The 14118-nt window shown below is 40.3% G+C and overlaps 1 protein-coding gene across 1 annotated transcript in view; it reads right to left on the bottom strand.

Annotated features, from left to right (window-relative positions):
* CLASP1 (cytoplasmic linker associated protein 1) overlaps positions 1–14118 on the bottom strand; it is a 217624-nt gene that overhangs the window by 63797 nt on the left and 139709 nt on the right. Inside the window, exons 21-24 of the mRNA XM_063116685.1 lie at positions 11486–11593; positions 9404–9430; positions 7322–7489; positions 3888–3995 (exon numbers count right to left, since the gene is read on the bottom strand). Coding sequence (XP_062972755.1) covers positions 3888–3995; positions 7322–7489; positions 9404–9430; positions 11486–11593 — 411 coding nt within the window. The remainder of the gene's footprint in view (positions 1–3887; positions 3996–7321; positions 7490–9403; positions 9431–11485; positions 11594–14118) is intronic.

Here is a 14118-nt window from a genome sequence, read left to right as displayed (position 1 = left end):
TAAATCCAGCAAGATTTTGATGGGTACATCTGGCCTTACTAACTGCATATATCAGAAAGTACCATCTATAATTTAAATAGTACTTTCATAACTTGAAAATTGAAGCAATAAGGATCTGCACAATTGGTTGTATATTTTGACAGGAAGAAAAACATAGTTTCCTATTAGCAGTTAAAAAGTTTGTACCTATCTTGAACACGCACACACTCTACTTATTGAGATATTCAAAACCTGTACTTTAGTTATAGTCCATCCCTAAGCATTGATGAAAGGGTTTAGGGAGGAGCTTTGTTACCTGCAAATGAGGTTGAGAACTCAGGGCTTGTATTTCAACTCAGCCCTCCTTAAAACCTCTCTCTGATTATCCTCTAAGCCAGTAGTCTTCAAACTGTTTTTCTCTGAAGACTACCTGAAAATTGCTAAGGGTCACAGCAGAAAACTTACTAAACTTTTTTACTGCCTACAAATTAAAGCATGCACATAACTCATATTTCAATAACTACCGTCTTGTTTTTCTAATGTGATGAATGTGCCTGTTTTTCAGTACAAAGTTCTTTGAAGTTGGATAGCATTTTTGTTACTTTAGCCTCAGGTCAAGTTTAGCAAACTTACCAGTGGCAAACTGGTAACGTTTTAGGGAAAAATTAGTAATTATTACTAGCATCAGAAACAATAAATCAAGTGCAGGGTCAAGTAGAAATATTCTTGACTATTCCAAAACCTTTCCATAAACCATCTGAATGGAAATTGTGGATCCCTACTAGTCCACGGCCTCAGTTTGAGAAACTTTGCTCTAGGCTATAGGAAACAGTCTATAAAATTTCAGAATTTTTGAGTATTGCATTATCAAAGGAAGTGAAGAACTATGCTCTAACAGTAACAGGGGATCCTCAAATATATGAACTCTAAACCTTATTTTAGGTATAGAAGATTTTAAAAGTTAGCATATTCATATGTGTCAAGTATTAAACAAGACTAACCCTAATTATGAATTGAGAATAGAAAAGAGAAATTCAAGTTCAGTAAACCTTTGTATAAAATATCAACAATGGTGATATTTTATTGTCAAGTAGAAGAAACAGTTCATTATGTTTCTAAAGGATACTAATTTTTGTTATACTGAGTAGTAGCCAACGGAACCCTTGCACGGGTGGCTAAAGCCCACTGCCACCATTGAGCACGCAGCCCCCAGCGCTGGGGGCTGCAATGTAGTACTCCGGGGGGGGGGGAAGCATCACAATGAGCAGAAACTGTAGTATCTGGAAGGCTGTCCACACAAGGGCTCTGTTGGATACTACTCATTATGTTTATGTTATTATATAATTCAAAAATGAAATGACATTGTGGCATAAGAGTACTAATCATTAGATCTCGCCCCTGGGCAAAAGAACCTTTGTCTAACAACATGATCAGCAAAATAATGTGGTAGAGCCATTGCTGAGCTGAAACACTTCAAATATGCAGTTCTTGTAGTTGAAATGCTCTCCCATATATAAAAATGCCTTCCAGACAGAAAACTAGCATGTCAAGGAGAAACTGAGGCCAAAAAGTCTCCCTGATTACTTGATTTTGCAGAACAGTTTGCACAGCACTGACATTTTCAAGATCGGAGCAACATGAATAACTAGCATCAAGATAAAAAGCGGCAGTAATAGCACACAGACGGCAAGCATGATTCAATTGTTGCTGCTCACCAGGAGGAAAAAAAGACATGGGGCAGTATCCAGAAGTGACCATCCGCAAGTGCAGTCCACCGCCACTTCCGTTCTGTAGATGGCCAGCCCCGCCGACTCCATTGCACCAGCAGGGCCCACCACTTGTGCAACAGAGATTTAGTGCTTCTGGAACCAAGCCCCGAAATGAGCAGAAACATTTGTTTCTGGAAAAGGGCAGGGCAGCCAAGCTTCCTTATGGATACTGCCCATAAAAACAAATCTAAGGATAAATGTGATTGTTTGTATGGAAACATATAGATTTAAAAAGCTTTTTTAAGGCACGTAAAGACCCTGGAAATCTAAAAAATGAAACCATTCACATTTGACTGAATCATAAAATACTGGTTACTAAAGTCTCAACTCAGCAGAAAAAATGAATAAAACGATCAGTTCTTGAATTGATAGAAGACAGATTAGCAATCCATTCTGAGCAGCAATTGAGAGGGGCAAGATAGAAATAATGTATGGTGCAATCTCTATTAGCATTATCACCTCTGACTAATGTCCATTTGGATATCCATGCTAGTCGACCATTAAATGGGAAGACTGCCAATCAATTGTTGGCTCTCAAGAGCTAATAATTTTTTCAGCACTGCAGTCTCTGGAAAGCACTCAGCACTGGAAAGATCTAACATCTGAGCATAGATCTGACAATTTTAACAATGAAAGAACAGGAGACATGCCAAATATTTAGAATTTTAAAGCATCCAGATGAAGTTGTAGAAATGTTTCTACTCGGACAAAATTATGCTATGTAACAAAATGCAAGATAAATATATATAAGGAAATCCCTACTGAAACCTATTATGGACAATCTTTTCTTTCTACAATTTTAAATGTTTCTTTCCAGTGAAATCCATGGAAACTCTTATCACCAGTTTTCAAATTAAAGTGACCTAAAGGCATTCCCCTAGGGACCTCATTCATACACATTTGCAGATTCATATTCAAAATGTAGCCCCTGACTGGATAGAGGATAAGTAGACTTCTTATATTTTGACTGTTTTGGTTTTTCTGGTGTTGTAGCATTGTTGAAGCTCAACAGATGGAGACCAGTCAATGCCTGGATGGGAGCCCGCTGGGTGCCCCATGTAAGTCACTCTAACCTTTCTATCACGAAGACTGGGAGAGAAGTAAATAAATGATCAGCCCCAAACCACTCAACAGCTTTGCCTTCCTCTTATTTTCCCAACTTCCCATCTTGTAAAACTAAATTATCATTAAACTCAAGGTTTTATAGTGCTATTTCATCAGCAGTGTTAAAAGCCAGCCCCTACACATATCATACACAGCAAGATTACAGCTTCATGTTTGTAACATTTTCTTTCCTCCACTCTGGAATTCCAAAGAGAGTTGGACACATACTGCTGGAATGCCAATTACAGAGCTTTTTAGATACCCTTTGTGATTTGTTTCAAACAAATCTTTAAGTACAAAAGATATAACTGATGTTGGCACATAACAAATAAGCTCACGCCTTCCAAGGTTTCAGGATACTCAGATTGGAGGAAAATTTTCTTCTCATGCAACCGTATTATACATAAAACATTAAATATATAGAAGCAAGATTTCATACTACTGATTCGGAAAGGTAGGTTCTCCTTGGGCTAGAGTTGCTGAATCAAAATTTTAAAAGCAAGAGAGACTGTGAAATCAGGATGAATCCACTGTGCTCTATAAATTAAGGCATAATCCTTTAAATTAAGAGATATTTTATATATAATCAGAGCTTGGAAAGGAGTTACAGTGGCATAATAGCCTTGATATGGCATGCATATAGCATACAATGCAAATTTAAAAATTAAATTATGAGCGAACTTCCTAATTCCCTCCAGGGTAAGCTTTTATTGCATTGAATTGAAAAGGACCAGCTCATATGTTACAGGCTAGCTGGTTTCAAAAATACTGTATTTGTCAAAGCCAATGCTGCTCAAAGAATTTGGAAACTGTCAAAAGGGTTTTAGATTAATGTTTCATCCTAGTAAAGGAAAGCAGGACTTAAGCATGCAGAAGGGAACAGAAGAAATGTGAGGATCAAAAAGGGGGAGTGTTGGGAAATAAATAAAGAGAGAGGAAAACAAGCTCATTCCACCTAGTGACGTCTTGACTAGGCAACGAGAAAGGGGAAGAGGGAAGGGCCCTTAAGAAGCTCCAGCGCCTACAGGTACTCACCAAGTGGAGGGAAGCCCCGAGCAGGGCTTGTATCCCGGCTGCTCTCACGGCTGGTATCGCGGCTGCACCCCTGACTCACGCTGGGTCGGGGGATACGGCTGCTCCGTGCTAGCATGCAGCATGGAGGGTTTCAGAGAAGGTGAACACAAGTTTAATGAGGATACAAAGCTCAGACAGGAAAGTCACATTTACGGTCATTATTGACATTCGTAACTATCACCGGCAGCCGCCCACTCTGGCTTTTTGTGCTACTGATCAACACACCGGAGAGGCCCGCCTGGCAGGCAATCCTGGTTGGCGTAACGGGAAAGGGACAGAAGATCTTAGTTGGAAAGATAGGGTTAGAATAACACATACAAAAAGCATGCCAAACTACGGAGGCTCGTAGAAACACTGAGCGACAGATATATTTTTGAGGGCTGAATAAAATGTTCTCAAGAAGGATTTAGCAGTGCAACACTAAAGGAAGGTTACTTTTATATAAGCCTTTGACACAGATTATTTCTCATAATAGTAAGATGTCAAAGGGGATAAATAGATTGATTGGCTATCCAGAGCCCTTTAGAAATGCAAGTTATTTCAGGTTCCTGTTTAGTTGGTGTGGTTTCAGGCAGCCTCTTAAAAATCCATTCTCCTCTCTTTCCTCCTTGTTTCAGAAAAGTTCTGCTTGCCTGCTCAACCCTGGACCAGAATCTGCTTCAAGTTACGCAACCAGAGGTCAGCAATCCATTGTAATGCAATACAAATAAGCATCTCAAGATCATCAAGACTTTTCTTTAAAAACCCACCTGAATCTTTTCCATGAAGCCTTCCAACCCCATGTTCATCACCAACCCAAAAAATAAAAAAATGAATTTGTGTAACTGTTTTGTTGACATCCATTTCTTATTGCCTTTACCTCTCCCATCCCTCCCTTCTTTTTGTCCTCTCTCCATTGTCAAATTTTACATTGTGGCCTCCTAGGGCACAGACCTATCTATTTTGGGTTATGCTGGAAAGCACCATATACAACTACAATGCTGAATGCATTATATGTATTAGGATGTGCATTTACAGTTAAAAAAAACTTGGAGAACAAGAAGAATGTCAGGTAGCCACATCTTTTGACATAATTGGGTAAATACTCAGGGTGAGTAATACTGTTGCTTGAAAAATGTTGTATCTAGTAATATGGAACGCTTCATTTTGAGAATAAGAATAATGAAATATAGACTAAAGAACAGATTTGCGTTCACAAACCCATCCCCATTCTTGGAAATCATGGACCCATCCACCTGCTGGATGAACTAATGACTTTCCTGCTGTGGCTGAGTGATAAACTGTTAATTAAAGTCCAGCTTGACTTTAATTAAGTCAATTAAAGGTGACTTTAAGGGTGCTCAGAACATGACAGGATAAGGCAGCAATTATCATATGTGCTTGCCGTAATGTTGGGAGAAAAAGCAGGAATGAATCTCAGAATCTATAAAAAGTGTGTGTGTGTGTGTGTGTGTGTGTGTGTGCATGCGCGGTATATATAGAAAATGCTCACACATACAGAAACACATACACAGCCAGAAAGCTTTATGCTAAGGCTGTATCCACACATAACAATAAGCCAGAATTCCTGGGTTATCCTGGCTTACTATGAACAAGCAGTGTGCTGTTGCAGGGCTGCCTGTTTTGTCCTCCTTTTACATGAGCAAGTAAAATTAACCATGAAGGAAGAGCTTGTCAGGACATCCAAAACCTGGATCATGGTTTGCTGTTCCCAAACATGCCTAGGTTCGTAAGCCAATAACAAATTCAGGGTTTGTTGTTGGTTTACAAACCCTGGCGTGTTTCGCAGCATCAAACCATGATCAAAGTTTTGGACATTCTGATAAGCTTTACCTGTTTGCATGAAAGGAGGAGCGCTAGCATGCTGCTCATTCACAATAAGCCAGGAATCTTGACTCCTTGTTGTGTATGAATGTGATCTAAGTGTGAACTACACATGAAAGATATGAGCAGCCCCAAAAAAGAAATGCTCTCCACAGAGATTGTTCTATATTGGGTATCCTGATTACACATAAATGTAAGCCCAAATGAATTTAGAGGAGATTAAGTCCATTAAAAATATTCAGATATGCATTTTCCTCTGTCTAGTAGAGGCCAAACTGCCAAAATATTAGATATTTAAATAAGGCCACTACCTAGCCAGTCTTTTTAATTAGACATCCATGGGAAGTGGGGGGTGCAACCAAAGTCTGCTGTGTTTTTTCATATATGAAAAAGGCTCTGATCCAATGCTAAACATTAAGGAATCTTATTTTTTCATGAACTTAGATGAAAATATAACAGATGCAAAAAATACTTGCAATGCAAGTATGTTTTCTTCCCGTGTGCACCCCTCCTGCCTTCAGTTCCTGGAAGTTGCCCACATCTGAACTAGTGTCTTAATTCTGGTTCATCAGAATCTAGCTTGACTGCATAACATGTTTTCCTGGGTTGATTGGCTTGCTGCTGTTGCACCAATCTTTTTCTTCAGCATATCCATGATTCCCCCTGGGAGCATTCTCCCTTGCCTCTATCTAGATACAACTGTGGAATGTGTCCATGGAGGTCTTCTAGAAGAGGTAGCATCCCATTCCCCATTAGTACTAGGCTATATAGAGCCTTTCTTTCTCTCTCCCTCTCCCCACATGCTATCACATCTGTTCTTGTCTGAAACTTCTGCTCAGATCTTGAGTTTCTTCCCCAGTTCCACTCTCATCTGTTGGCTCCTAAAATCTCGAGGACTTATTTTAGAGCGGCTCTTCCCAGTCCTATCCTGCTTGCTTCACTGGAGGTCCCAGTTCTAATTCTGGCCAGCATGTTCCCATTTTACACTGATGACTTGTAAGCCGTAATTTCTAACTTCAAAAAAAGATTTGCCAAGGCTACCTGAAGGCAGGCAGCCTAGGGATAGACAACTATGTACAATACATGTATCTGATAACAGGACAGCTGTCCAAAATGAGTAATGGTACATGCACAATGGGACTAGCATAAGTTCATGGGGGTGAGGAGAAGCTGCAGAAAAAGTCAAATTCTTAACTTTACAGTAATAGATGCCATTTTTGAGCATAGGCCGCAACAGAGTAGTAGGTGAGTGTACAATTGTTTTTAAAAGGAAGGTAAAGGAAGAAAATATGGTACTATTAAGGAAGAATATTTTGGCATTTATCAAAACCATTGTGTAATATTTAATATCTAACAAATTCTAACCTATACTCCTGGCAATACATTTCAAGTCACAGGCTCATAACAAATCATGTGACTGGTAACAGAACTTAACTGGAAAATCATAGCCATTAAGTTATTGTGGTAAACCCAGGTATTACGTTATGTCTCTCCAGGAATTGCTTTGACCAAAGAGTATTATATAATAAATTAGTCTCTTGGTTCTGTAACGTAGCCAAAAAGAATCCTACCTAGACCTATCCTGTTTGGGCTGGTCTCTCGGCTGCACCCCTGGCTTCGAGGGACTTTGCTGCGTTTGTCAGCAGGTGATGGCGCTGGGTGTCCTCTGGCTGTTCCACTGTTCAGTCCACCATAGCCACTTCCCAACAGCTTTCCAGGGGAACTGGATCGACTGCCAGCTGGAAAAGAACCACAGATAAATACTATCAAAACTTTAGCTTATCTCAAAACAACTAAATTTACTCAATTCAATTCATATTTAATTAATATTAAACTAAAGTAGATCATAGAAAGTCTAGAAGCTGACCATATGTTAACAAAAATGGCTGGTTATTATGGATTAAAAATAAAATGTTTTGAAGATAATAATGGAGTTGAATTACCCTTCCAAACATGAAACCTACCAGCTAGATGTAATGGGCTGGTCCAACAAACCACTGTTTGTGCATGAATGAGTAGGAATTCAAAAGCCCCCTACTTTTTCCCTCCCTCCAATTTCAAAAACAGTTTGCCATGCCGAGGTGGGTGGGTTGTTAACCGCCCCCCACATGGCTCACTATTTTCAATTATTTCTCTAGGTATCTTGCATATCTGCTTAACTGATCTTACAATTTAGAAGGTTTCCCCCAAACAGTTAATGAGGCTGTAATTTAAATCAATGTCGTTCTGCCCTCTTGTTTCAATAAGCAGCAAACATTTCACTGTTATGATTTTTATGACTAAAGCTCTGTCCGGTAAAAAGTCATTCTAGATGGTTTACAAAATATCCTACTTTCCATCTCTATAAATATTTGAAGAGGTTACCAAATCCTATGTGGTAGGGTCTTGCTGTTTACTGTTTTACTCTGTACAGCACCATGTACATTGATGGTGCTATATAAATAATAATAATAATAATAATAATAATAATAATAATAATAATAATAATAATAAATCCCTCTTAGCGTTTTTAACATAGGAGTGCGTCTATCCGGGAAAAGAGCCACACGATTCTTTGTTGTTTCGGCTGAAATAGACTTAACACAGCTGCCCCTCTGGAAATACTTACCTAGGAGTAAGTCCCACTGAACATGGTGGGATCTACTTAATAAACATGCATAGGGTTGCTCTGCCAAATCATACCTTAAAGTACGTGTGACCATTTATTTAATTATTTATTTATTATATTTAGATGGCACCCTATTAAAGAAGTTTGTAGGATGGCTAACACAGTAAGACAAGTTAAAAATAATGAATAGAATAAAAATGTAAATTTTTAATTTCTATTTAATTTCCTGTTCTGTTGTATTTGGACTATTGATTAAACACAGGTTTATGCACCCTTATGTGGCAGTCTAGCTTATAAGAACAGAAATGCTCCCAAGATTTCTCATACCTTCTGAGCTATAGTAATATTCTTTGCTTCACTAAGACCAAACCTTTCTTCCAACTTACGTTGGCTTAAACTCACACAAATCAGCAAGACTGGATAAAACTGTTGAGTAAAAAATTAACATCTCGTTTCTAATAGCAGAGTCACAACAATTGAGAAAGAGGGATCTTTTACTTATCAGTGGATAGTCTGTCCTAGTACCTTATATGTATTTTAAAGTTGTCTGACTTTATTAGGAGCACTAGTTTTTCAACCTCTGGAAGGAGATTATCGAGTGCAAGCATCCTGAACACTGACATTGTTAAAAACAGGAACATTAAAGACAGAACAGACATGGAAACAGAGGGCCAGTTGGCATGACTGCAGCAAGGGAAATAAGTAGCTTATTTGCGCTGCACAGTGGCACTGCTTGCCATGTCTTCCGAACCTGGGCAGCATGGCGTGTGTGTGTGTGTGCGTGCGCGCACACACACACACACAGTAACCCTCAAATAACCCAACAACAGCCCATCAGTTATTTGAGGGTTGCTGCCTCCTCAAACAAGCCATGCCACCCAGGTTTGAATGATACAGCAAGCCACGCCAGCAAGGGTAATTAGGGAAATTGGGCTGCCAAACAACAGGCACGTGTGGTGGGGTTAACAAGCCACCATGACTTGTTAACCCCTCCATGATTGTGCAAATTGGGTCAGTGTTGAAAAACAAAGAAGGTGTTTCTTACCACCAGCAGGGTTAGCTGATCTGGATCCTGGATTATGAGAGCAGACCAAAGGACAGGCAGAAAGTGAATCAGAGAAAGCGAGACAATGCAGAGTTCAAGAAGCACTGGAAGTTGCAGACAACATGTATTGCTTTTTGACAAAGGTATCACTGCTCACATTTTGCAGACTATTATGGATTAATACACAGTAAAGTCTTTCTTACGAGTATTTCTAAATAGGCACCTACTGTGTGATGTTATCAGCTGGCAAATAACTACTTGGGCCTAAGCAACTGGGACACTACAAGGGTAGTGCCAGCTTAAAGCCAATATCAGCGGCATCATGGACTGACTCAGAACACTGTGCTTGCTCAATGACTTAGAATGAATATCCTGGGAACAGCAATCCCACCAGACACTATGTAGAAGGATATGCAAAGCAGTTGCAGGTCACAGAAAAGCAATGGAGATGATAGGTCTGCTGGGACTGGGGATGACTGATGGGTTCATTATTCAGTATCTAATAAGAATATGAACCATCCTGAAGCCAGCTTCTTTGGCACAATCTCACCTACCTAATATTTGCTAGTATTCCTTTATTTCTTTTTGCCAGTGACAATTGATTAATTTTGTTAAGAATTTAGAACACAAAGGAAGAAATTGTAAAAACAAGAAACAACAAGAAACCAGAGCAGCCTCACAGTAATATTACACACTTGCAATCCCTTAAAATATGATTGCAGCGATCATAGGCAGGATAGCCAGACAGACTTGCTAAGGAACTGATAAAACTACATGTTAGTTGGTGGGCTGCAGCAGTTTGTGGGTTTGAGAGACTGGAGTACTAGGCCAGGTTTGCATGATCAAACCAGTCCACTGTGGCTTATTTAAACCACAGTGAGCTATGGTATGTGCTGGGTGGGATTTCCATATTCAACGCCTGGCTGAGGCTTGTCATGTTGTGTGAACCTGGGCAGCGAGGGTTGTGTGACGGTTAAGCAACCCTCTCATAATCCATGGTCTATTGGTTACTTATGCAAGGGATGTTTAATCCTTGCTGCCCAGGGTCTCACAACATGACAAACTGCAGCAGGGAGATGAATATTCAAAATGACCACAGGAACATGCTGCAGCCCACTATGATTAAAATAGCCCATGATGGGCTGTTTGATCATGTGAACCAGCCCCTAGTTTCTTCAACCTAACCAGCTTTGACCAGACACAACAACTCCCAAGCAAGGGTTTTATTTGTTATTTAGTGCCCCTTAAGTGCCACATGTCATTGTGGCTTAAATAATTCATGTCGAGCCTCAGTGCGTTGCCCAAACCTGGTCAGTAGGTCATACAATATGAGAACAAAGAAGCAGATAAACAAATATTATTTATGAGGAATTTAAGGTCTAGTTTTTTTCTCAACAATTATTATGAATACACTCTCTTCTGCACATTCAGCGTCAGAACTCAAGCAATCAACCAAAGTCTCAGCAATAGGGAAGAGCACTTTTTCTCCCTATTCTCAGGATAGCATCATGCTCCTATGGTGCTAGATGAGTAACAGATCTAGTGCTTGCTGAGAGTTGCATGAGACATCCTTGAGATAGGGTCAGACCCAAAATGCTATGGACGACATCCTAATAGGGGGAAAGACTAGGCAAGTCTTTACCAGCAGGTTGGGACCTAGGCAGACACCTGAGAGAAGCAGCTTCTCTAAAGGAATGTTCCTCCAGCCCTAGGCATCATGTGAACACAGGAGTTTGTGCGTTTGTGAAACACAAGTGAGAAATTCAAACAGCTTAAATATTCATAATGAAAGAATATGTGAATGAGTAAGCATTCATACCAGTTAACAAAGAGGGCACAGAGATCGTAGCCATTGCCTAGAGCCAACAAATCTCCTGAAAACTGGTCTGATAGTTTTCTTCATTGGTGTAAGCATGCCTAATATGTTGGGTTCATAGGCTTGGACAAGGCCTTTAGAGGCTTTATATTGAATAAAACTGATAGGAGTGAATGGAAATTTTGATTTCTATGGCGATAGGTGCTGAAAAAAAGATGAAGAAATGTACATCCTCCTCCACCAAACCAGACTAAATGGCTTCTTACGCTGGGACTGTGAAACTACTTTAGCCCGGCTTCGGCCTCGAGTGTCAGCAGGTGTTGAGGTGATACTAGTGGCACTTCCAGAGCTTTGCCTCCTTGTGCGGATCCGACCTGGGGGAAAAACAAAAAAGCCATGGTAAACTAATTAAAGTGATTGTGTTTTAAATCTTTCCTCACCCACATATTTACATTAGTAGGCACTGTGCTTTGATTAAAAGACTAACACCGGCCTGAAAATAACATCCGCCCCAAATATCAGATATAAGGAATTTGATGTATTATTTCCTCACCTGTATACTCAAACGAGGATGAACCCATCTATTTGTGCTAAGCATAGGGAGGCATCCGAGTTTACCAATATTTGAAATGTATTCAGAACCACAGAATAGAAAATAGGGCAGAACTAAATTGTTTATTAAATGATCTTTCTTTTTAACGAGGTACAGCACTCCTAATCCCATTTATGCCAAAAAATAATGTCGCAAGAGAAAAGAAAAGAAAAGTTCAACCCTGTAATTTGCATGACGCTGGAGTAACAGGTAAGTAAAGCAAAACCAGGTGAGGCAATTGGGGATAAGGAGACAGGGGTTGTGGATGTTCAAAGGCAAGGGTAATCACAGTAACATGTGCTAGGAAGGAATTAATGGTTGCTTCTCAAAATTAATATTAAATAGGACTAGGTAATATTACCCCTGTTTTACAGGTGTGAAAAACAGACACAACAGATATTAAGGGCTCCAACAACAAAGCACACAGACTTGTGAGCACCACTGACGTATCTGACACTTGCCTCACAAGTAAGTCTATATGCGCCTGGACCTCAGGGTTAAAACCTTAAGTACACATTTCTGAAAATGAGCTCGATTGCTATAAATGGAACTTGCTTCCAAGCACATGGAAGTGCAATATTTCCAAAGACAGACACGAGGTCTGCAATAGAAACAGAAATGGGGTTCTAAGAACATACGACTGTAATGTCTGAGGGTTGAAACACACAGAATATTCTAGCATGGCAGTGAGAGTGATTTTGAGTCCTGCCTGCAGGCCACACACTCCTATGTATGAGAAGTGGTTTCCTGACACTTACTTGGGGGAGGAGGGGGAGTTCCGTTAAAATCTCCTCCATGCATTACATTTACATTTATGTGTAGAGGGGGCAATGGGACTGGATCCTCGAGCCCTGGCCCCAGTGTCATGTGCCAGACATGTCCCAAGCAGTGATGTGCTTTGCATCATGATGAAAGGGACCTACGCATGTACAGATGCACATGAGCAGAAACCCTGGCTAACAGGGTTTCTACTAGATGAAGAAGCCCCCATGTAGGTACATCTATATGTGTGTATGGCCCCGGTACATTTATGTCAGATATGTGGCCAGTAGGGCTATGGCTGGCACATGCATTAAAATGGAGGGGACATAGCTAACAAGTATGATTCTACTCTTTTTCAAATGTTCAGTGACTGTATTGGTGTGTGTGTGTGAAATCCTCCTTGCCATTTTATGTCTGTCAAAGTACAGAATGTTCTAGAGCAGGGACCTGTGGCCTTCCAGTTTTTGTTGAGAGTCCAACTCCCACAATCCCCAACCACTGGCCACCCCAGATGGAGTGATGGGATATGGAGTCCAACAAAATCTGGAGGGTCACAGTTTCCCCCAGCCCTGTTCTAGGGAAAGGTTCCTAAAGCCTATTAATTGCCAGTATAAGCAGTAAACACAAAGCAAGATGGTGAGTTTGATTCCCATTTTTTTCTGATGGACAAAGACTGGATTTGGACGACACAATAGTCAACGGTTGATTAAATATTCCACGGTAGACTAAATAGTTCACCGTTGACTATTGTTTTGTGTGCGGGGCAAAACCCACCCTACAGTTGGTTATTTTCTAGAAATAAACAACTCAAATCATCAATGCTGTGAAGAGTTGATTATCTGCCCAACAGCTGATTATTCTGATTGTCTGTCAGGCTCTGTGGATTATTTCCCCTGCCTAGAGAGTCTCAAGGCAAGAGCGGTAGAAACCCCTGCCACTCTTGCCCAGCGGAGCTCTGTGGGTAGACGAAATAATCCCACCTGGGAAGTGCTTGGAGAGCCGCCAATTGTGTCGTCCCTTGGTGGGGCAATGCAATCCAGTGCCCTGATCAGGTAAGGGGAAACCAGCACCACCATTCGGTGTGAAGGGGTAGTGGGGAGAGCAATAGCCATCCCTGTCCTTGTAGCCTACTCAATGGAGGGTTTATTTACATGTTGCCCAAGTGTCCTGAATCCAACTAGCATATTCTCTGTTACAAAATTGGTACCCAAAGTACCCCATGTGGAATTTATCCATAGCCAGTTTTATTCTACATGGAAGTGACCTGGTGTGTGCCAGAGAATACCATTCTACTTTACCATGATTATATAACAGGATTAAAAAAGAAAAAAAATAACACAGTTCAATTATTTTATTCTGTGAAGTTTTCTCTTCTTTTAGGGAAAGTCACATACAATCAGACATGCCACGTTGTCTGATATGTAGGAGGAGTTATTCCCATTACATGTTAGCGTCTTTTTTGTGCTCTGTCGTTTCTCTCTCCGAAACTCTTTCAGAATTGCCTCAGAATTGTTGAAACTGGTGCTACATTTAGTACCACAATAA

Source organism: Elgaria multicarinata, chromosome 2 (genome assembly GCF_023053635.1).
Source record: "Elgaria multicarinata webbii isolate HBS135686 ecotype San Diego chromosome 2, rElgMul1.1.pri, whole genome shotgun sequence".
NCBI classification, from domain to species: Eukaryota; Metazoa; Chordata; class Lepidosauria; order Squamata; family Anguidae; genus Elgaria; species Elgaria multicarinata.
Note: the sequence above shows the minus strand (reverse complement) of the source record. Positions and strands in the feature narration are given on the sequence as shown.